Source organism: Pelmatolapia mariae, linkage group LG2, assembly GCF_036321145.2.
Source record: "Pelmatolapia mariae isolate MD_Pm_ZW linkage group LG2, Pm_UMD_F_2, whole genome shotgun sequence".
Taxonomy (NCBI): Eukaryota; Metazoa; Chordata; class Actinopteri; order Cichliformes; family Cichlidae; genus Pelmatolapia; species Pelmatolapia mariae.
This window is the reverse complement of record NC_086228.1, coordinates 5,827,082-5,849,313: the sequence shown is the minus strand read 5'-3', so window position 1 is coordinate 5,849,313 and position 22,232 is coordinate 5,827,082. Positions and strand designations below refer to the sequence as shown.

Below are 22,232 nucleotides of genomic sequence, written 5' to 3'. Positions count from 1 at the left end.
ATTAGAAAAGGAAGCTAAATTACTTCCACTTAGACCAGCTACAAGAGTAGCTGTTGCAGAGTTGCACATTAATGTGTCCTTTCTAGTGCTCCAGTAATGTAGAGTACAGCAATAAAAACCTCACAGGGACCATTCATCTGCCTGGAGTAGTTTTACTTTTGGGTATTTAAAGCTGTTTTAGCTGGAAATATTTCTCTGGATGTAATTTTACTTTTATTATCTTAAGTAAAAGCTCTTAATACTGCTTCTACCACTCCATCAATATAACATAAAACTACCTACGTATATAATGAGCCTCGAGCATGATTTTTAAGCAAAGCTATGTTTGTTATGAAAGTATGCTTTCAGTGGTTTAAGTGGTTTTCTTTGTTTAGGTGTGTTTGCTCTCATTCTTTCACATGTGTAATTCAAAGCTGCTCTGGAATGTGATGTGTTTGTTGTCCATCTTGTTTCACAGCTCCGCTGCTGACACGCTCACTGCTCTGCCCAACACTCTGATTTCTTTCGACACCAGTTCATCCAGGTACTTCCAGAAAAGAAAGATGAAAGCCGGAGAAACCAGAAATGCAGTGACACATTAGTTCCCACAGCCTCAACAATATGCAATCTGATAATAAGAGCTTTTGTTTTTTTTTCCTCAGTAGCTTTAAGAATGATGAGAAAGCCCTGGCAAACCAAAAAGGAGACTCAGCGGACAATCACCCCACAGAGAACAGGTATAAAACCAACAACTTCCTCATTATTGTCATAGCAGTGTTGGCAAGAAAACTGATGAGGTCTAACTGCCACTGAGCTCACTTCAAAGTAATTACAAAATAATGCACATCTCAATTTCAGGCGCTCCAAAAGCCTGATACCAGGGGGTGTCTCTAATTATGCTTGATTAAGTGTGGCACATAAACATTTGATATAGAGATATGTGCTTTCTTGCCAAAGCAGATTCACTAATATATCTTTTCCTCTCCTGTACTGCAGTGCTGAACAGAAGCCAGCTTCAGAGCTCAACAACTGTGAACCAATAACAGACGATCTCCTGGGTTTCAATGATGGGTTTGTTAAAAATACTCTTATGATTGCGCAATTAAGAAGTTGTCACGGTGGCAAATATTTAAATAGCTCTCACAAGGTGGCACTGTTGGGCTTCTTATAATCTGCCCGTCCTTTACCTCAACTGGCCTGTTCTAGCTCTGAAATCTCCACTGAATCGTAAATCCCCCTTTGTTCATCAACTTCTCTGCTTCCTCTTCCTCTCCTCTTTCTACATCTGCAGTCCAGAGGAGCCAGCAGAGCCTGTTCCCCCCAGCCCAGGACGCTGGAGTCAGGATCTGCTTAGTGGAATGGACAGGTAGAGGAAGAACTCTTTCTCCTAAGAAAAAAAAGAGTAAAAATAACTTCCTTGTCAGTAGCAAACCAAAATACCACCTCAGCTTACCTTTCCAGAGTTGGATGTAGAGTTTCAAGAGAACTCTCCACCATATTTGAATTTTCTGTTTGATGTCTTTAGTAAGCCAAACCCAGTGAAGACCAGCGGCACTCTGGATCTCCTGGCAAATGATGTCATTATAAGAGGCACAGAGGCACACAGGTGAGAAAGAGACAGACCTGTGTGACGGCTTCTCCTCCCATCTCACCCTCCTTGCTTATGCATCCTTATTATTAATAAGATCCCGGCTTGCTGAGTTGAAATACTTTGATAAACCCTCATCCTCCTTCAGTTTGATCCACAAATCAGGGCTCCGCTCCCGTTTGGCATTTTCTATTTTAACCTCCTGCTCCATGTTAAATAGAACCAAAGTCTCAAATTCCTGAAACGACTGACTTTGAAAGGGAAAGCCACGTTTCATCTGCAGCACGACTGGAAATAGAAGGGAATGTTCTGTACTGATTAGTATTGCTGCTTTGTTTTGTCTCCACCAGCCTCAGCATGCAGCGAGAGGAGGAGAAGCAGACAGACAAGACAGCCAAAGAAACACAAAGGTAGCGGGAGATGACAGGCTGCTCTTAAACAATTATCTATCTATGCAGAACTGTTCCTTCTAAGAAATGCATTCCATACACACATGCCTTGTAATGATTTATACCAAGTCTGCCTGCAGCTATGCTGCCAGCGAACCCCACAGAGACACAGAGTCACTATAATGACCAAACTGTGATCATTACCTAAAAAAGCATGACAGCACACAAAGCTAAAGTCTGTGCTTTATTCAGATGGTTTTTGTGATTGCTAAATAGTTCAGTGCATCTCGAGCTTTACTAAAGGACAGACATTTTAAATAGTGTATGAGAACAACCACACTAACCTTTACTTGCCCTCTCTTCTCTTCCCATCATGCCATTCATCCGTACTGCCCTCCTTACTTCTATCTCACCGCTGTGCAGTGAAGAGGACAATGCGGATCCCTGGAGCTCGCGTGTGACAACAGTGACAACCGTAGTCACTAAATCAAGGTAGTTTATTTACTGTCACATGTCACATGCAAACCAGTGTGCTTAAAAATAGTAAATAATAACACACGGTTTCACTCCAGCTTGATAATATAAATGACCGGGTTGGTGTAATTGTTCAAGGGTTAATCTTAGGTGAAGAAATCCTGAAGTCCGCAGATTTTGCTGTTCAGCAGTGGAATAGTGTTTCCATTTGTCAGCAACATCCTGATTCTGATTTTTATTGAGTTTTGCCCCACGTCCCTCCATGTTTCTGTTTACCATTCAAACTGCATTAAATCTTTCCATTATGAGTCAATGTGATCAGAATTCCTTCGACACAAGATGGGCAACGCTGACAATTGAGAGTGAAATCAGTGTGAAATTGTTTTTCAGCTCGGCTGATCCATTTGATCCATATCCGATAGGGACCACATCCCCTAACAGGTAATCATATTGGTTTGGAGCTGTGACTGTTTTCCTGCAAGACAGATAGCATCTCAGCATGCATAATTCAGCAGTTTCTGATTATGAGCCACTTTTCTCTATTCCAGCTCCTCTGACCTGCGCCAGCCCCTCTCTGATAGTTCCATCAACAGGTATGGGAATGATAATGCAAATTCTCTTTTTCGATACTGTAACCTCTGTTTGTGGCGCCGATTTCATCATGTTAGCACACGGTTTCCTCATTACTACAGCTGCTTTAGTTTGTAAGCTAATGCAAGAATTGTTATTCATAATCAGTAGATGTGATGCAAGAAGCACCAGGAGTCTGGATCTATTGACATGCTCAAGCTGATTTACTTATTTGTTTTCTTTTTTAATTTTAATTTTAGTGCATTACCAGCTTCAATGGAAAAGAGCTCAGAAACAAAATAAGTTAGTTATTGCTTACATGTTTCAGCTTAAGAAAAATTAATATTGTGAGTACTGAGGACATTTTTAGCATTAGGGGGTTCTACAAAGTCCTCCACAATGAGTTTTTATGCACCCATTCATACAGTTACACACCAATTACACTGGAACTGTGAGAAAAGGGAGATTGCCCGCCATTGGGAAAGCTGTAGAAACGTTCTCTGGCACCTGAAACAAAGTTGCTCCTGAAATGATTCATGAGTGTGTCTATTAGTCACCAAACACAGTCAGTCTGTTTCTTGTTGTATACAAAAAGTCATCGGAGTTTTAGTTGGATATTCAAGGACACAACACTGGCTTCTTGCATATAGTGATGTACATTTTTTCCCCCACTTTCTGGCATTTCACACATCAACAAATGAATTGGGTGGGGGGGGGGGGGGGGGGGGGGGGGGAATAGTGAATTATCAATTCCTATAATTACAAATGCTTAGTTGCAACCTTCATTATAGGAAACAAAAATGCAAATGTAAGAAAAAGAACGAAAGAAAGAAATACTTGTGAGTGTGTCATGCTGATGGCTTTCTCTCTTGTGTCTCTGACAGTATGGGCAGTAATGCCTTGCGGTCCCTTGCAGATGATATCATCCCTTTCAACACTGACAAAACAAGGTATTGAACCAACTCAGTTGCATACTTCTGTGACGAATCTATGATTGAGAAATGGGAGTGGAAGGGAAAGTGCAGACCCACAGAAATCTTTTTCTCAAACCTTCCTGCTTCAGCGTTGTCTGATGTGCTTCATCTGTCACAACTCCCGAATCCTTTCCCTCCTTCTCTCTCTCGCTATCTCTCCCCACTTTGGCTGTTTTAGCATCAGCACTCGGCGGTCATGGGAAACCAGCAAAGCCCAGGAGTTGAACACAGAGGAGAGGTGATGACATGCTTTGATGTACTTTTGCACCCCCACACTATACACTCTGTGCTTCATTCATCTGCTTTCACCCATCCGTGTCCATTGCGTGTTAAAAGCCTTTCAATGTCTCTCCCCTCTCAGCCAAGAAGCGCAACCAGAAGCAGAAGGCCAAGCTGAAGATCAACAGACGGTCATCATGTTTGAGAGGAAGTAAGTCATCTTGGATATTGGCTCCTTTTTATTTCTGTAACCTCCTCCCTTTTCACCGCGGTGAAGTAGCGAGACTCTTGCAGCGCCTTGCTCACCGAGTCGGAAGACATTACGCACTGGGGCTGATGAAAATAGGTCAGACATATATTTGTTACAACTTTCCCTCACAACTGTGGTAAACAAACCCCCCCTCACTCCCCCCTTTTGTCTTTGGAAGAATAAACATCATGTGAACCGATCATCTTCCAATGCTGCTATGTCTTTGTTTGTTTGTGTTCAAGGTCCCTTGAGAATGACTCTCCGTGGGACCGATGGACATCACCGACTGTCTATACCATCCCCACAGAAGAGGAGGAGGAGGAGGAAGAAGAAGAAGAAGAGAAGCAAGAGGAGGAGGAGCAGGGAAGGTATCTTCGGTATGGTTAAGCTCATTAAATGCACATTAAAGCACCTTTTTGAAACCATTTTAGCAGGATGTGATTATAGCACCTTAAAATTCAGTGGCTGTCAAGCATTTAATTGAAAGAAAGCTGAACACAAGATGAAACATCCTCCCGGCTCAGTCGGAGAATAATTAACTTTTTCAGCTTGTTCTTTTTTTTTCTTTTAAAACTTTAATATTGTCTTATCTTTACCTGTACAAACTCATTATAATGCAGGAATTTTGTCTGTTTTGTAGCACTGAGGATACACAGACGGTCACAACCATCACTACCATCAGGTAGGGAAAAGGGTTTTTTTGCATATTGAGATTGAAAACTGTAGAGATTAGAAGGGCTTAGGTTAAGAGCATGAGAGATGTATAAGTGAAGGTTACAATCACACTGCTTGGGAGGAGGGCCTCTGGTCAGGCAGTGGTGCAGTACTATAGAAAGCAGACCACAGCTGGTCAATAAACCGTGACCCCAGTGGAGCTGTGAGCCAGAAAGATCAGTTTCATACACATTTTAAAAAAATGCAGCAGTCTCGCTTGCTGGATTGCGTCCAGCTTATTGACTGCTTCAGCCTACTATAAAAGTCTAACACAGTTTTCTTTACTTTCCAGGGAGATACGCAGTGAGCCTGAGCCCTCCATGGATCGGTAAGTTTATGATCTTGTAAAGTCAGACAGCGTAATGCAGAGGGTTATTTTCTCTCTCGTCTGTTGATTTTCTCACTTTTGTAACAACACTGGCTTTCCCTTTTTTTTCTTTTTAAATCCTTTCATGCCTCTAGAAATTTGAGCAATGGTGCGCTGCTGCATGAAACGTACATTTACCTGTTCTTCAACGAGTGGAATAAATGGTTATTTTATGAAATGTATCTAAAAACAAATGCACGCCATCAAATATTTAGCACGTGTGGGTTTGTGTTACGCTTTCACCTTCTGGATCTGCTTTTATCTCTTTGTAACGCAGCCATTTTTAGTAGGCGGTGAGAGATTTGGGCCAAATGCTTTAAGAGCGCAGCTGTATCCATTTCATGGATAACTGAAAGTTACCTGTAACTCCATCATGACACCCGGTTAGACAGATTTCCATTTCAACTCTATTACTGAAGTTGAATGACAAGATCTGCTCTTCCATTGTCTTTCAATTTGCCCTCATTTCCTTCCCTCTAATTATCAGCCTCCAGATGTCAGAATAATGATGTGTATTAGAGATGTCCTTTTGTCAAATCACAGCCTGTTAACCAGCGTGTCATTAACAAGCAGTGGCAGAAGTGATTATCTCCTGAGCTGCATTTGACAGATGTGGGGTCCTTCTCTATAACCCATCACTGTAATGCCGTCATTGAGTGAAAGATGAGACTAACGTTGCTGCACTATGTCTCCAGTTTCAATACCTATTCCAGGACCATAAGAGAAGAGGAGCAGAGAGTCAAAACCCCAGAACCTGAAACCAAAAAGTGAGTGACTGTACAAACTAGAAATGTAATTTGGATTGACATATGCAAGTGTGGTCAGAATCCTAAATACACTCATGGCGGGTGTGAACGTCAAGATAATTTGGGGCTTTAAATTATTTCTTTGAACTGTTGAAAAGTATACATACACAGACTCAGACATATACATACACATCCACTAATATTTGGTTAAATGTTCCTTAGCCAGTTACACTCAGATGCTTTCGGTAGGCATGAACAATCTTCTGGAATAATTCTGACTGGATATGTGACCGCTCTTCTTGAAAGAATTGGTGGAGTTATTTTAAATTGGTTGGGTTTGCTACCAAGGACCCGGCTTTTAATCCTATTCCACAAATTTTCAATAGGACTGAGGTCGAGGCTTTGGGAAGCTCATTCCAGAAACATAATATTAGCCTGCCTTATCCATTCAAAAACCAGTTTTGATGTGTGTTTGGGATCATTGTCCTGTTGGAACAGCCAGTTGTGTCCAAATTAAATCCATCTAGCTGTTGGTTGGATGTAAAGGTGAAGAATTTGGAGGTAGTCCTCCTTTATTATTCCACCCACTTTGTGCAGTGTACCAGTACCACTAGCAGCAAAACAGCGCAGAGCATGATGCTACCACCACCATGCTTGACAGCGTTCTTAGGTTTGAAAGCCTCACCTTTGACTCCTCCAAATATACCTCTTATCATTGTGGCCAAGTAACTCAATCTTTGTCTCGTCTGGCCATAAATCTTTTTCTCCTAAAAGCATTTGATCTGTCCATGAGGACAACCGCAAATTTCACTCAAGTTTGACAATGTTGATTTTGGAGCAGGAGCAATTTGTGATAGTTTGAGTCTTCTTCTGGATTTTGGCAAAGTGTTGATTGAACTGATGAACCTGGAATCTGCAGTTGTTTAGAAATGGCTTCCAAAGACCCTCTCAACTTATGTGAATCTACAATTCTCCTTCTTGGAACAATGGAAAAGTCCAAGGAACTCAGTGAACATCTGAGTATTGGTCAGTCCAATGAGTATTATTAAACAAATCCTTTTTATGCTGGCAAAGATCAGTCATGATCACTAATGAGAAGTTAGCAAGCTTTGGCTTTGTCAAGTTAAATGGCATTGAAGCTTTAGCACTACTTATTAAAATATTTAAGTTGTGTATCCAATTTGTTTAAGCCATTAAAGATGTATGTCATGCAATCATTCCACCCTGGAAAAAAAAAATCATCATGACATTCATACCCATGATGAGTATATGCAAACCTCTGACCACAATTGTGTATATATTTTAGCTATGTGTATTAACTCACCTTTTGCCTCTCCTTTAAGGGCGTTTGTGTTTGTGAAGGAGTATGTCAATGCAACTGAGACGTCCTTGCAGAACCCCAGAGACACGCTCAATAGGTGGGGCCAATAAATTATTTACAGTCAACTGCCATATTGATATAAAATACTGCTTTAGAAAACTGCAAGCACTGCCCTCATGATGATTTACTCATTGGTCTTGTTTCCAATGGTAGGTCAGATTACCTGACTTCAAGCTCCACCAGCTATTCTTACAGCAGCCCATCTCTTTACTCCAGGTAATAACACAATCTCTAACCCTGAGCCCTACTTCTCTCTCAATACTTTAACTGCTTTCACTTCTTGCTCTTTAAATGGCAGTTCAGCTTTTTTTTTTTTCCCCACTAACGTCATTTAAACTGTATTCACGCGTTTCTCAAAACTCCTTCTTAATTACACTTCAAACCCTTTTAGCTGTGTAAGTTTAACGTGCTGCTACTGTGTCCATTTTCAGTTCTCACAGTTCAAGTACTTCAGCTGGAATCACTGTTTATAAATCTGAACATGTTTCAGGAATAAATCTTACATAGCAACATTTTAACCTATGCCAGGAAAATACTGCACATTCACTTTACCTTCACTATGCTTTGACACACACATTGACATTTCAGCCTCATTTAGTGTTTGTATTTAAAGATGTACCATTAAATAATTTAGTGCTTTTTTACAAAACATACATATAACGGTTATTTTTAAATGTATTTGACTGAAAGTGAGAATGGCAAGTGCAATCCACGCTGGGGGATCTAAAAACCATCTGAATATTTACAGGTCAAATGTAATCTGGAACAGCCTTGATGAACAAAACTTTATAGTAAAACTGTATAATGTTATCAAATTTTCAACTCTGTATTTTGGATCACTTTAAGAAGTTTCACATTTCAGGCTAACACAATGATATTTAGGGCAGAACAGCGGCATGGTGGTTAGCACTGTTACATCAGGCCGGGGACTTTCTGTGTTGAGTTGCATGTTCTTCCCGTGTTTGCATGGGTTCTCCAGGTACTCCGGCTTCCTCCCACATTCCAAAGATATGTGGTTAGTGGGGATAGCTTAATTGGTAACTCTAAATTGCCCATAGAGACAGACAACCATTTGTACCTATGTGTTAGCACTGCGACAGACTGGTGACCTGTCCAGGGTGTACCCTGCCCTTTGCCCAAAGACAGCTGGGCTAGGCTCCTGCCCCCTGCAACCCTGACAAGGATAAGCAGAGGAGAATAGATGGAGAATGATATTTAGGTATTTTTACTGCTGTCACATTAAGTCAAGTTGACTTCAAACAGCATGCAAGGGCTAAAATGCTTGTTTGGTATTTTGGCTACATTTTATTTCCTGTATTCAAAATTGACAGTATTTTGATAGCCTGTTTGGCAGGTTGGAGACATAAACACTATTTTACAATTCTGGATACCTGCTAATAAGCACTGACAGAAATAAAACAGTATTAGAAATTCACCTAATTAAAACAACAACAACTGAAAAACAACTTGAACACAGGCTTCTTGGTTGGTTTGCTGTTTGGTACAATTAATCACAAAACAAGCCATATTTTTTCCAATTTTGGCAGACTAAAAAATGCTCCAAAAAGCAGAGATACTGTAGACACAGTTGAGAAATTCCGTGACATGAATCAGCTGAGATCATGCTTTGAAGACAGATAGCAGTTATGACTGAGCACCTGCAGTTTTCAAGGAGATCAAAATTAACTATAGACACCAAAACCATTTTTTTGTACCAGGCTGTAAACATGATTTGTTTTTTTCCTTGTCACAAAGTTTATTAATTTTAACATGTGAGTCTGTGGGGGTTGCCATGGTGCTTACATTTCACCTTCTTTAGTATCTCTATCGCGACTACTAGCATTTGTTTTACCGTTTACACTATTTGACATTTTTCAGTTGCATATTTCGAGTGCTGAGCATGTGTAGCCTCTTGGTTATCCCTACGGCACCTCCATAAACAAGACTATTCCCTAAACACGTTTTAAAGCCGCAACCACGGCTATAAGCCGCAGCTCTTTCTCCCCCACTTTGTTATTTCCGCTGCTGACAAAACTAGATACGTGCAAGCAGAAGGGCAGAAATTCCACCAAGCCTGCTCATTAAGAGGCTGAGCAGGGACATCAAAGGATTATTTACACTTATTAATTTCCCTCACATAGGACTCCAAATATCTTGTTATTCAACCAGACTGAGCTTCAGTGCACTGTACCTGTTCCTGATTCAGTGGTCAACCTATCTTTTCTCAATCAGCTACTCCAGGATCCCACTGTCATCTACCTGTACATACTGCGGAGAGCAGGTGGGAAATGATGCCAAGATTACCATTGAGCACCTCAACATCAACTGCCATCCTTCCTGCTTCAAGGTAATTTAGTCAGATACAACGTTGAATAATTTTTTTCCTAAATAATATTGCAAAGAAAATACACCTTTTAAAAAATTGTTTGGTGAATCAAAAATAGTGTCTTTGCCAACAGCAGTAACAAAAATTATATTTGTTGTTATTGCCCGTCCAGGCAAGTTTAACCAGATAATTACGTTTTTGTGGCTCAAATCGTTTTCCTGCAAAAATTTCTCATCAAGGCGTTATCTCGTGGTTTTCTTATCTTTCAGTGTGATGTGTGTAAGAAACCCATGGGAGACCTTCTCCACAGTATGTTCCTGCACGGCGGGAAAGTCCACTGCGAGACCTGCTACAGGGCCATCTGATCATCAAGAGCTTCGCAGACCTCCTCTCTCTCCTTTCTGTCATGTTAATTCGCACACAAAGCGAGAACTGCTCTTTTTTTCAAAGTTTGCACTGCATTTGTTTGAACTCACGATTAATGTAGCTTAAAGTGACCGGCGAGTATGATTTCTTAAACTTGATAATGACATATTTTAAAACCTTGCGTTGTGTTTTGATGGTGGTGAAAGCTTTATCTGCCTCGGTTTACTATGAAGGATACGTCTGTCCAACATCACACACTGATGTGACCAGACTAATACTGGTGAGAGGGATACAAGAATTTAGCAACAAGAGGAAATAAAAAAAAGAACTTGGTTACAAAATGTTTACTTAATTTTTGCTCTTCTTGATACAAAATAGTGTTTGCATGTATGATGCTTTGTTAGCAAAATAAAACAATTTCTATAATCCTGGTGTAAACATGTCATATAAAAGTAGTTTGCTACCAGATGCATGAATCTCAAGAGTGTTTCAGAAAAGAATGATTGGTAGTTATTGCACACGGTGATATTCTAACATAAAAATTCAGCGTTTTTCCAAGCTGAGCTGATCCTGAGAACTCTGGTAACATCCCAATGCGAGGTTGTACTAAATTTACATTTGCACCTCTCCTCTGCTTGGCAAAATAATATTTTCCTTGCATAGTCACAATAGCTTTGCATCTAAATGGGATTTTAGCTAATAGCCATCAGCTACCTGCTGAGTAACTGTAAAGAAGCTGATGCAGTCGTTTGGCTACCGTCTTGATGGTCTTCACACACAGTTAGGCAGAGCTCCCGCGGTACAGAGGACAAGTCTTTGGCTCTGCCCCAGTCTAATGAAAAGGCGCATCCCATGAGAGTGTGCCCATTTGGGACAATGGTCCTCCAAGTAGTTAATACTAACTATGGGCAATATAATGGAACCTCAGCTACGGTGATAAAACCGGTTGGAAAATATTCGCATATAAAAGTCTAGAATGTTACTTTCCCATTACTGAGTGTGGGATGAAGGCAAAGTTTAATGTCAGCTCAACAAAATAGCAAAATTTGTTTCAGGATAACTAAACTACTCACATGGGTAAAAAGGGGGTGGGGTTTGGCTTGGGTGCAAAACTATGAGCAATGTGTACTTCATTCCCTCATTTAAACAAGAGGGGGGATACATAATCTGGGGCACTCCTATAATCCTGGACGGACTCCATCCTCCGTTTGTTTCAAGGCCTGTGTCAGTGTTTTCCTCTGGCTCTGCTCACAGCAATGCTTTGGATGTGCTTCCACAGCAGAGAAGGGTCTGACTCGTTGTGTCTTATCAGAGACTCCAGCCCCTCTGCTTGGTCGAGGCTCTGCCAGTAATCCTGAGGCCATATTTGCAACCATCTGCGGACAGATAAACAAACAGATTAGGCTCATCACAGAGGATATTTTAATTAGACTATTAAAACAGACCGATTTCGCTCCCCGCAGGACATTATTGTTCACATTTCAGTGCAGGGGAAAAAAAGATTATGTTCACACCTGGTGCTGTGATTCATTTAAAGACAAACTCACCCATCATCTGAAGGTAAGTCTTTGACGTCTCCATATCCCGGACTGGGGAGCGAGCAACCCATGTGAGAGTTATTAGCCATTTTAGGCCGAGGTGGTTGATTCGTCTTAGGGGCCTTTTTATGTGCTCGCTCTGCAGCTAATCGAGCATTCTCCTGGTCACATACGTAACATTCAAATCCATTCAGGTAGTTGGGTTTACTCATGTCATTCACCCCCCACTCGCGGGTCTTCAGTGACTCTAGCAAACGAGTATTAGTGATGCGGCTGGGGTTCTTGAACTCTAAATATTTAGCATATTCATCATCATTCTCGTCCAGATGTATGAGGAAGTCGGCAAGAGCTTTGGGTGAGGGGAAGTCATCTATGATGATCACCGAGCGGTCGTTGGGCATCCAGTCCGCCACCGCGGAGGCACCTCGATAAATGGGAATGCACCCCTGGTGGAGAGGCCGCCACAGCTTCTCAGTCATGTAATCTGGACACAGGCCATTCTCCAGAGCCAGGTGGAACTTGTAGCGCGCCACAAAATTCATGAATTTTGGTTCTTCACCGGTAGCAGTGGCCGTGTCCTCCAGATATTCTGGTAGGGGTTTGTTGTTCAAGCATTTCCCATAAGAATCGATCTACACAGAGATAATGTTTGGAAAGATGGGAGACACAGTTAGGGCATATCTGGGAACAGATTAATTATTACACAATGACAGATTTGGCTGTTCCACTAAATATTTTCTATACAAAACATTTACACATTTGCTATTGCAATTGGAAGCACAAAGATTAGTGATTTTTTATCTGCTGTGCAGTGCGTAGTAAAATAAGAAGAGATATTTACCACTGAGAAAGAATCTCGGCATTTGTGTAAAGCAGAAAAAAAACCCATTAAGGGTAACGGACCGCTATATCTTTCATTAAAAAAAAAAACAAAAACACAGGACCATAATCTCTTTCACTGTGGTTATTACACAGCTGAATTATTCTGCACTTTACCTTTATGTACTTCATGAGCTCCTTTACATATCTGTCTCTGTCTGACGGTACATCACAGTGAGACTGCATGTAGAGCACTGGAGCCAGACCCTCCCTCCTCAGGCGGTTCTTCTCTTCCAAGGACACAGCTACAGGCTCCAGCAAGTACTCCAGAGAAGGAAGCCACTGAAGGGTCAAGGGGTAGTCTGACTCCCTGCGAAACGTAGCGGTGTAATTGAACAGCCGGATTCCCGGTCCATGAGAGAGGACATAGTTATTCATAGGTGACTCTTCGTGGAACAGTGCCCAGGTTTGGTGGCGGAGACGAGGGAGAGGCGCCTCATATGCCCGGAAGTCTGTCCCATAAAAGATGATGGATGTTGTCCGTTTGTACAGCTGCACCTTTCAAGATCAAACCCAAGATTAGTTGCAGAGCAACCCGAGAAGCTAATTATTATTAATATGTACATGCATCTTCCTCCTGTCCAAGGCAGGAGATTCATGAAAGGTGTTTTAGGAGGGTATGTATCTCGGGTACCTTACGATTGCTTGTGACCAGACAGGAGGACGTGGCACAGTCAATGCGCTCAGTGTCGCCTGGAAAATGTGGGAACAGCCCACCGCTCCACCAGAGGAGAATGGGCAGCTCCTTGTTACTGCGACGGTCGCGGTTCCCTGGTCCTCTGTATGAAACCACGGAGGCAAACTCCATCTCTGAGAGAGCACTCTGAGGCTGAAAGGCTCCTCGGTCAAGTGCATCCAAGGCCTCCAGGGGAAGCACCTGGTCATCTGGAAAAGAGGCAAAGGAGACCCAGACCCAGCACAGGACCCCGAAAAACCCCAGACAAGCAAAGGGCAGAAGCCTGCTCCTACCCGCCATCTGCAGGGGTGAATTGAACAAAGACACACATTTAAAATAAACACCACATTACTGTGTAGGGACAGCAGTATGATTCTTTTTGCTTTATACTGTAAATTCGGCTGTATAAATGCGGTCCGCTACGCAAACAATCCAGCGACTTACTCTACAGAGCCAGTGTTTTCAGAGCATGGAGAAACATCGGAACATTCACACTGTTTCCTACCATCATCTCCGCGGGAAACACGTGAAAGGGGCTTTTTCTTAGCTTACAAAATAAAACATCTAGCGCTACTTTTCACGTAAGCTCGCTTTGATGAGCAGTGCTAACGAGATGCCCCAAACATCAGTTAACAGCTGACTTCTTTTTTTGGTAGAGTCCTGACTTTCTTCTTCTTTAGGTCTCAAAAATATCTCACTCTAGCGCCACCTACAGCCCGGGAGTAAGATTGGGTCAGACAGGTTCAGTTGAGAATCTTTTGATACTTAACGGATTTTGCCACAACAAACACAACAAACCATACATAAAAACATAGAGTATATGTTTTAAGATAAAAAAATGAACTTTAAGCAAATACAAAAGTCATTCTAAAAGCGAACAACATTAGCAGAATTAATAACACATGTCCTTTATGTCCTAAAATAAGATCAACTGAGGAAACTTGCCGAAAAACCATACCACAGTGGGTACACTTCTTGCAAAGCTATCTCCTAATTCAGAGTAAGGTAAAGGCTCAGTCACAAGGAAGGGACAGCAATCTCCTTGCATCTATGGTGGCTGCCTGGTGATTGTATTGAATTTTTGTCACATTCTGCAACCAGTTGGAGATTGTGGTAACTAAATGGCTACATGGAGCTTGAGGGTGTTGCACTCTCACGACCACTTTTGATCACAAGACGATTGCATAGGTCTCCTGATAGGAGACTACCTTTCTGCAACAGTCACAGTCTGACCTGGACCAACTACAGCCACTCCGAGAGAGATTGTCAAAGGTTTGCTAATAACTGTTATCTAATTTATAAATGCAGACAGATTGCCAGCTTATTGCCATCAGTCTTGCTGAGTAGAAAAGAGTTCGCCTTTACTGCTGTTAACTACAGTGCAACACTGGCAGATCTTGATTTGGATGTTAGTGTAAATCTGATGTTTCCCATTAAAAAAAGCATTTTTATTACTTTTACATTTTTGAGGTTTGAGCTTGACTGTGCAGAAGAACGTTTGCATAAAGCTTGGCACTGCAGGATGTGTTCGTAGTTTCTGCTAAAGGGAGAAATTTCACTGAGAAATTCATGAGCTAATGGCTCGTGTGACTGAGCCATTAGCTTGCTCCGAATGAGGAGGCAGCTTTGTGTGTCCAGTATTGGATGGTTTTTCGGTTGACTTGATTTAATGTAAGTTAAATTAATATCGGTTAAATTTAATGTAAATCAAATTAATGTTTAATGTAAGTTAAATTAAATTAGGCCAGAGTTTAAAACTCATACTTAAAAGATGACTTTGTGACTTTGGAATGAGGTGGGGAACCAATCACGATCCAGTTTTCATTTTTCACAGGTCAAACGTGGAACTTTAAAGTCTACGGTAGATATTTAGACTTCAACAGTGGAATAAGCAGTTGAAGAGTTTGTATAATTTGATTTTCAAAAATAATATCAGTCTCACAATAGAACTCAGTTCTAAGATCTTTGTGTAAGTAAAAAGTGCCAGAAGTCAGTTTCACATCATGGCTACACAGAGTTTACCTCACCCTTGTGAGGTCAGTGCCATGAAATGCATCCAGAGTAACATTTAGCAGACCTGAAGTAAAAACCACATCAGCTCAACTGTCAGGTCAGAGCATCTGGTTTTGTTTTCTGAGAGACAGAAAGGCCACTTCATCACATCAAGTAGATGTGTCAAAAGAAGGATGGTTAGTGATCTCAGAGAATGAATAGCTGTCACTAAACCACTGTTAGAGAAGGGAAATTAAGTCCAGTTCTGGGTTTAAATGGGTTGGAAAATTATCAGTAAATCAGTAAATTATGCTTGGACAACAAAGTAGAAAGAGACAAAGCAAATAGTAAGATTTACTAAAATTCCTGCACATTTTTCATAAATCCAGCTTTTATTCAGACTGAACTCAAATGCAAAAGGTTACAAACTTACAGTTCTTAACAAAACGATTACCCACGACCCAATGTACAATTTATGCCACAGATGCCCTAAATTAACAGTATTGATAATTTCCAAAATTATTTGTGTTTCTGTAAAGGCTAACGCTAAAATATAATTATTGTTGTTATCCATTCATTTTCAAACTCACAGTTTTACAAAAAGCAAAGCATATAAATGATGTTTTTTACTAAGATGCCAAATTACTAGCATTGAGTGTATTAATGCAATGCTTGATTAAGTTTTTACTTCCGTTTGTTTATCATTTGGGGTATCCGCTTATTTTACGGGCTTTAGGACCCCGCTTTGCTTGGGCGGTGTGCACGTGCAGGTCCGCGATGGGGCGCGCACGTCACGACACTGAATCTCAGTCAGATGTAGGGTAGCGGGACAGCCACGCAATATTACCTACCAGAAGCAGGGTAAGTAGAAATAAATGTTTCTGCGATATGCATTCAGTTTTGAAAACACCAGCCCACTGCAATAGTCGCTACTGGTAACTGCGTCGCCTTTTAAAACTCTTCTGAGCCGCATATAAATTAGAGCTAACGGTTAGCCTGACCGGGATGGAATGTCAACAAGGCATCAGACTAGTCGGCTAGCTTGCTAGTTTGATGGGAGGGTTGCTAAGCCGCTATACACTACAACCGCTTTACTGTCTCGCATGGCGTGATTTAGAAGTCTTACCTGTTTCGGTTCCCATTTAACTTCTTCTCTGAAGCACTTCTGCGGACAGTTTCACAAACAGCATCGACAAGAGAGTTCAGCGAGAGTTTTTGTTTTCTAATAGCCACAGTTTGGCAAGCTGGTACATATTTGTGGTTTGCGCAGGTGCAGTGGTGGTGCTGTCAGCCGGTTGTGGTGTCGGGGTTTTCCTCATGATGTACTACAAAAAAACCCCGTTTTCTTTAATGTTTAATTTTTACTTCCTAATCTGTAGTTGGCATCTGTTCACTGTAGTGCATAATGTGTGGACTAGCCAGTATTATAGGTTTATGTCGTAAACAGCAGGGCTGTCTGCTACCCTGTATTTTTCTATGCCAGAGACCTTTGGAAGACATCTCGGTCCTTCACCCCGTCATTTTGTCCCTGAAGCTAGTCAACCATTACACTTCTGTCATGTGGTTTTAATTACGCAGAAAGGTTTACTTCCAAGTTATAACAGTTATCCTGTGGCTGCTGACTGTTCCTCTAATTACCTACTCTGAATCATCAGCGAACACAAACCCACAGACTGTTTTGTCTTTTAAATGTTTTCTGAGAAGTCATTATGTTTCATATCCCAATGACCAGCAGTAATTTCCACTTCTCGTTTTCACCCTTCCTGTTTCTAGGTTAGGTTCACCCCGGTTTACCACCAAGTGGGGAGGACTTTAGCCCTGTGAGGAGGCCTAGTTGGGTGGGTGGCATGATGAGTGGGAAGAACCTGCTGCTCAAAGTAATCCTACTGGGAGATGGTGGAGTGGGCAAGTCCTCCTTGATGAACCGCTACGTCACAGACCGGTTTGACTCCCAGTCTTTCCACACCATCGGCGTGGAGTTCCTTAATCGGGACTTGGAAGTGGATGGACGCCTTGTCACTCTTCAGATATGGGACACAGCCGGTCAGGAGCGTTTCAAGTCACTACGTACACCTTTCTACCGAGGCGCCGACTGCTGCCTGCTCACATTTGCCGTGAACAACCTGCAGAGCTTTCAGAACCTGGGCAGCTGGAAGAAGGAGTTCATGTACTACTCTGACGTCAAAGACCCCGAGCGGTTCCCTTTTGTGGTACTGGGCAACAAGATAGACATGGAGCAGAGGGAGGTCGGGGAGGATGAAGCGCGGGCCTGGTGCGAAGAGAACGGCTGCTGCCCTTACTTTGAGACCAGTGCTAAAGATGACACTAATGTCACCGCTGCGTTTGAGGCAGCTGTCAGGGAGGTTCTGGCTGCTGAGGACCAGATTGATCACGCGCTCTTGAGTAGTACTATTGATCTCCATGGAAACCGCAAAACCTCCCGAAGATCTTGCTGCTGATTGGATAGGTGTGAATCCACCCTGTTTTAATCCCTCTGGCTGAAACTTGCCTGTGGTAGTTTTAAGAGCCAGTCATATATTGTTTATGGTACGTGTACTGTTGGTACAAGGTACTGAGTGCAGTATTCCCTGAAGATAATATGAATAGGATACACCTTCTCTGAGGAGGCGTATCAAGGATTTAGCTGGTTTCTAGAATGTTGAATTATTGCTCCTACAAAGGTACCGGCACACTTACAAGCTGTGCTGCCAGTAGTATGGTACAAACCATTGTTTCCAGCTTGTGCAGGGACTATAGCATCTAGTGCATTTAAGGGATTAACTTTAATCAAAATAATATAATTTGGAATTAATGCATTTGAACAACGAATATACCAATCCACCTTTGAAGAGCACTCCTTTTTTGCTCTGTAAAGCTGTGTTTCCACCATAGGAACTTTCCTAAGGGACTAGGAGCCTTTGAAAGGACTCTGTATGTTTCCATCAAAGGGACAAAGGTCTAAAGATTAAATTCTCTGGGAAATGTTTACCTCCAAAAAGCTCCTGTTTGTGCAACAGTGTTTTTCCTTGGTTTAGGAACAGTGGTAATAATGTTTGCAGCACTAAACTTGTAGCATTCAGCCAGTCCATCTTAGTCATCTTACTTCAAGTTGTTGCTGTTGCTTATTTTGCTTACTTTAAGGCTTATATCGGAGATTACTGTTGTTAAGCACAACACTCAGACTTGGTTCGTCTGTCTGGTTTATCTAAAAAGAAATATATATATATATGAAGAGAGCAGTTATAGTTGAGTAAGCTAGAGAGTGCAGTGTTTTGCTCAGAATCGGATTGTAATTGTGATGGTACCAGGAGTGCGTTTGTAAATGTGCCCAGAAATTACGCACACCCACACATTTTTAAATGAAATTAAATAGCGTCTCATATAATGTGCCCCTCTTACTCTTTTAATTTCCAAATATTTTGGGAGAAATAAATAACGGATATATTCAGCTATCTGTCCACTAGATGGGAACTACCAGACACCCCACAATATATTATTATTACAGTATTTTACTTCTGATAAGATATTACTGTGATTTTTAGCGTTTATCATTTTTTAACATTTTAACCATTTATTACCTTTTTTAAACTGCAAATTTCATCCTCAGAGTAAAACTTTGTAACAGTTCTATCCAATAAGATAACATTATCTAACTCCAGTTATTTTTTTTGATACAAAATGAGACCGGCAAGCACACAAACACTATCACTAAAACCTGCGGTAAATGTTGCCACAAGACAGGGTCAGTCTATTATCAGTCTGCGATTGAATGGGGTCAACTTGACAATTACATGCAATCTGTTTCTGATAATACAAGAAATTAACTGTGGTAAATTGTTGAAAATCTCAAATCTCTGTTGCTGTATAGATAGAAAGAAATTCACATTTTTGCTCAGCAACCTTCCCGTTCTATAGGAATGTAACCAGAATACATCCAGCTGGCAGCCAGTTGACTCAAGTCCCCTTGTATTTGCCTGTATTGATACAATATCACCACACATAATGTCACGACACTGTGCTGTAGCGATTTTTGATTTCTGAGTCGTTCATGCTGCAGAATTGTCCAAATACAAACGTCCACCTCCTTGAACTAAATTTGGAGACGATTGTCTTTGCTCTTCTCAGCTGTAGTGACATGTGAGCTGCTCGCTACCTGCTGCAGATGTTTGTTAGTGGTCTTGTGGTTAGTGGTCACATCTACAGAGCAGAAAAAACAAACCTACAAAAATGGAGTCCAAGACTGTGGATTCTAAGTCCATGAAATGAGAAATTCTGGTCAGCCTGCTGAAAGGCAGAAAATAGGACTGGAAGGGCCGGGGCTAGCTGGTTAACGCCAACTAATATTTCAAAATAAGAGCGAGGGGACTGTCAACTAGTAAACTGATCAAGAATGGCTTAATTAAAAAATAGATGGGAAAAAAAAAATCTAAAATGACTTGCAAAATCTGCCCTGACAGCTGTTAATATAGCTGACATCCTGCCCAAATAAGTTCTGTGTTTGGGGTAAATAAAGTAACTAGAGTAAATAAACAGAAGAAGCAGTGTTGGTGAAGTTTTTCTGATTAGAAATGCTCTCACCCCTAAACCACCCCGAGGGAAGAGGCCTATGCCAGACTTTGTCCAGGCTTCATCTCGTTGACTGTGACCGCTCCGTTTTCTCTCTGTGTGTGTGTGTGTGTGTGTGTGTGTGTGTGTGCGCGCGCGCGCAAAGACCTACATAACTGAGATGGACAGAGGCAGTCGATGTAACATGGTTACTATATATTTCAATAGTCTGACATGTTAAAAAAAACAAACAACAAAAAAACAGTCAGCACTTTTTAATATGTCCAGCTTCTCTATGGATCTTTCACTGCAGAGGAAATGGAGACTAATGATAGTCTATAGGAAGCTTTTTGTTATAAGAGAGGCTCAGGTGGAAATGCAGCTTAACACACAGTAGCTCTAGTCACTGCTCCATTTTCTGTTCATGAAAAAGTCTCATTTTATGAGATGTGTCGGCAGTTGTTGGAGAGCTAATGTATTTTCCTGACACTGACTGTGTCTGTGAATGACAGTGTTCCCAGTACAGGCAAATATTGAGCTTCAGAAGTCCCCACATCAGTGAGATAACAGCATTGAAGGTACGGGTTATTTAAACGATTGCTGCACTCAAAAGGAAGATGACCTTGTTTGTCTTCAGTAGCAAGGGAATTGTAAGCTTTAATTTTGCTGTTTCAAATTTGAGCAACGGTGCGAACAATTGTGGTACCCTTATTCTGTTAATTATATTTTTCTTCCACTGCATTGTAGCTGGATGTGTCAGGGAATCAGACATTATTATTTTTACTTCTTGTAATTTATGTACATGTTTACTAAGGTCAGGTTTTTTTTTTGGTCCAGAATCAGAAGTAGTACTACTGGTGATAGTGTTTATTTTTTGTGTGAAGCACATTCCCATCCTTCAAAGTGTTATATTTTTTTTGTAGTTTTACATTTTTATCTAACACAATTGGGCTTCAATGTTTGATCAGGTACAGATAAAAGTCCTGATGAGTAGAGAGGTTTATAAATATTAATGGCACATTTGTAATCCTGTGCCTGCCTTGTGAATTGTTCAGTAGGCCTTAAGATTCCAGTCTTGTAGCTTTGGCTATTCTGATGGGCTCCTGTACTTCACCAATATACAACATACGCTTTTGACTTTTGCTGTCAGTTCAGTTATTATACGTCTCAGCTGAATGTGGTAGTTTGACCACATGAATTGTGTCCTTCCATATCCATTTAAACAGTATTTAGTGAAATGTACAACCTCATATTCTGATACTTAGTGATATTTACTTGTTTTCAGCTGGGGTTTTTTTTTGTACTTTCTACAGATACTGTTGACTTTTTCTTCCCCATGGTTTTACTGCTGTCTGCCTGAGGGGTTTGCTTTTAAAAAAACTTGTTTTAAAACAATAATATAGCTTAAATTCATTTTGAAGAATGTAATTTAACATTTAAATGTATTGTTATTCTTTTGATCTTGAAACTGCATCTTCTCAAGCAAGAAAATCAGTTGCACGAATCGGATAAAATATTTCTCTTTTTATGAGATGCATAAAGTTCTCATTATGGCCCCCGTGTTCTCGTAACGGTTTCTGTAACGTTGGCGGTCTTGTGTCGTCCGTCAGCGTGGGCTCACAGTGTTTGCCTTCCGAGTCAAAATTGAATCATATTTCAGTGAGCGTGCAGACTAATGGCGAACATTATAAGAGGTTCACTTTCAAAGTGCACCAAATCTAATCAGGTACTGTCGTATTCTCCTATTATGTGCTTTTTTGGAAATGTAGGCTTACAACAGCTCATGCATTTGATTGTGTGTTTGAGTACTGGTATTTTTAGTTTTTTTAAATGTGAAGTGAGTAGGGCTTTTAATATCAGGCTGGTAGTCTACATTAATTCAAAGCAAAAATGAGGGCTTTCTGCTTATTATCAGTGTTAATGTTTCTGTAATGAGACAAAAGGCTGATGTCTTACAATACGATTCCAGTTTTAATCCTGTTTCAACAATGTAGCTCATCTCAGCGTTTACCTGAAGTCTGACATGCCTGAGAATCCAATATTTATAACCTTCAGTATCATGATACCATCTCCTGTGTCACTGCAGTCCTGCCTAATGTCAGTATTTTTTTAATGTTGCTGTAATATTGAATGTAAAAGCTGATTTTTAATTTTTTTTGTGGGCTTGTGTAAATTGTATTCATTTTATGATGATGTACAAAACAACACCTAACATCCGTTCCCCCTTCAGTGCTCAGCCAAGGAGTACGAGTTAAGCTG

General features: G+C 41.0%; 3 protein-coding genes across 4 annotated transcripts; 2 read left to right on the top strand and 1 right to left on the bottom strand.

The window, feature by feature from the left end:
• Positions 1–652: 652 nt before the first annotated feature.
• znf185 (zinc finger protein 185 with LIM domain) lies at positions 653–11,019 on the top strand. The gene is made up of 18 exons (XM_063488693.1): positions 653–716; positions 1,271–1,345; positions 1,441–1,585; positions 1,918–1,977; positions 2,380–2,448; positions 2,821–2,871; positions 2,979–3,023; positions 3,885–3,950; positions 4,153–4,212; positions 4,336–4,404; positions 4,686–4,811; positions 5,084–5,125; positions 5,450–5,485; positions 6,220–6,291; positions 7,614–7,688; positions 7,805–7,867; positions 9,884–9,998; positions 10,247–11,019. Exons 1-18 carry the CDS (start codon positions 653–655, stop codon positions 10,340–10,342), a joined length of 1,329 nt encoding a protein of 442 aa, XP_063344763.1. The 3' UTR covers positions 10,343–11,019.
• Positions 11,020–11,141: 122 nt separating this feature from the next.
• fut11 (fucosyltransferase 11 (alpha (1,3) fucosyltransferase)) lies at positions 11,142–14,100 on the bottom strand. Of its 2 annotated transcripts, none has more exons than XM_063491500.1 (5): positions 13,881–14,100; positions 13,395–13,736; positions 12,878–13,258; positions 11,891–12,513; positions 11,142–11,719 (listed from the first exon to the last, which is right to left on the bottom strand). In XM_063491500.1, the coding sequence occupies exons 2-5, from the start codon at positions 13,734–13,736 to the stop codon at positions 11,569–11,571; spliced, it is 1,497 nt and encodes a 498-aa protein (XP_063347570.1). In that variant the 5' UTR covers positions 13,881–14,100; the 3' UTR covers positions 11,142–11,568. The 2 variants fall into 2 exon arrangements, with proteins under 2 accessions (XP_063347570.1, XP_063347561.1); XM_063491491.1 differs by having other exon boundaries at positions 13,942–14,100.
• Positions 14,101–16,222: 2,122 nt separating this feature from the next.
• On the top strand, positions 16,223–21,805 carry rab9b (RAB9B, member RAS oncogene family). The gene is made up of 2 exons (XM_063491478.2): positions 16,223–16,289; positions 17,202–21,805. Exon 2 carries the CDS (start codon positions 17,276–17,278, stop codon positions 17,885–17,887), a length of 612 nt encoding a protein of 203 aa, XP_063347548.1. The 5' UTR covers positions 16,223–16,289; positions 17,202–17,275; the 3' UTR covers positions 17,888–21,805.
• Positions 21,806–22,232: the final 427 nt, after the last annotated feature.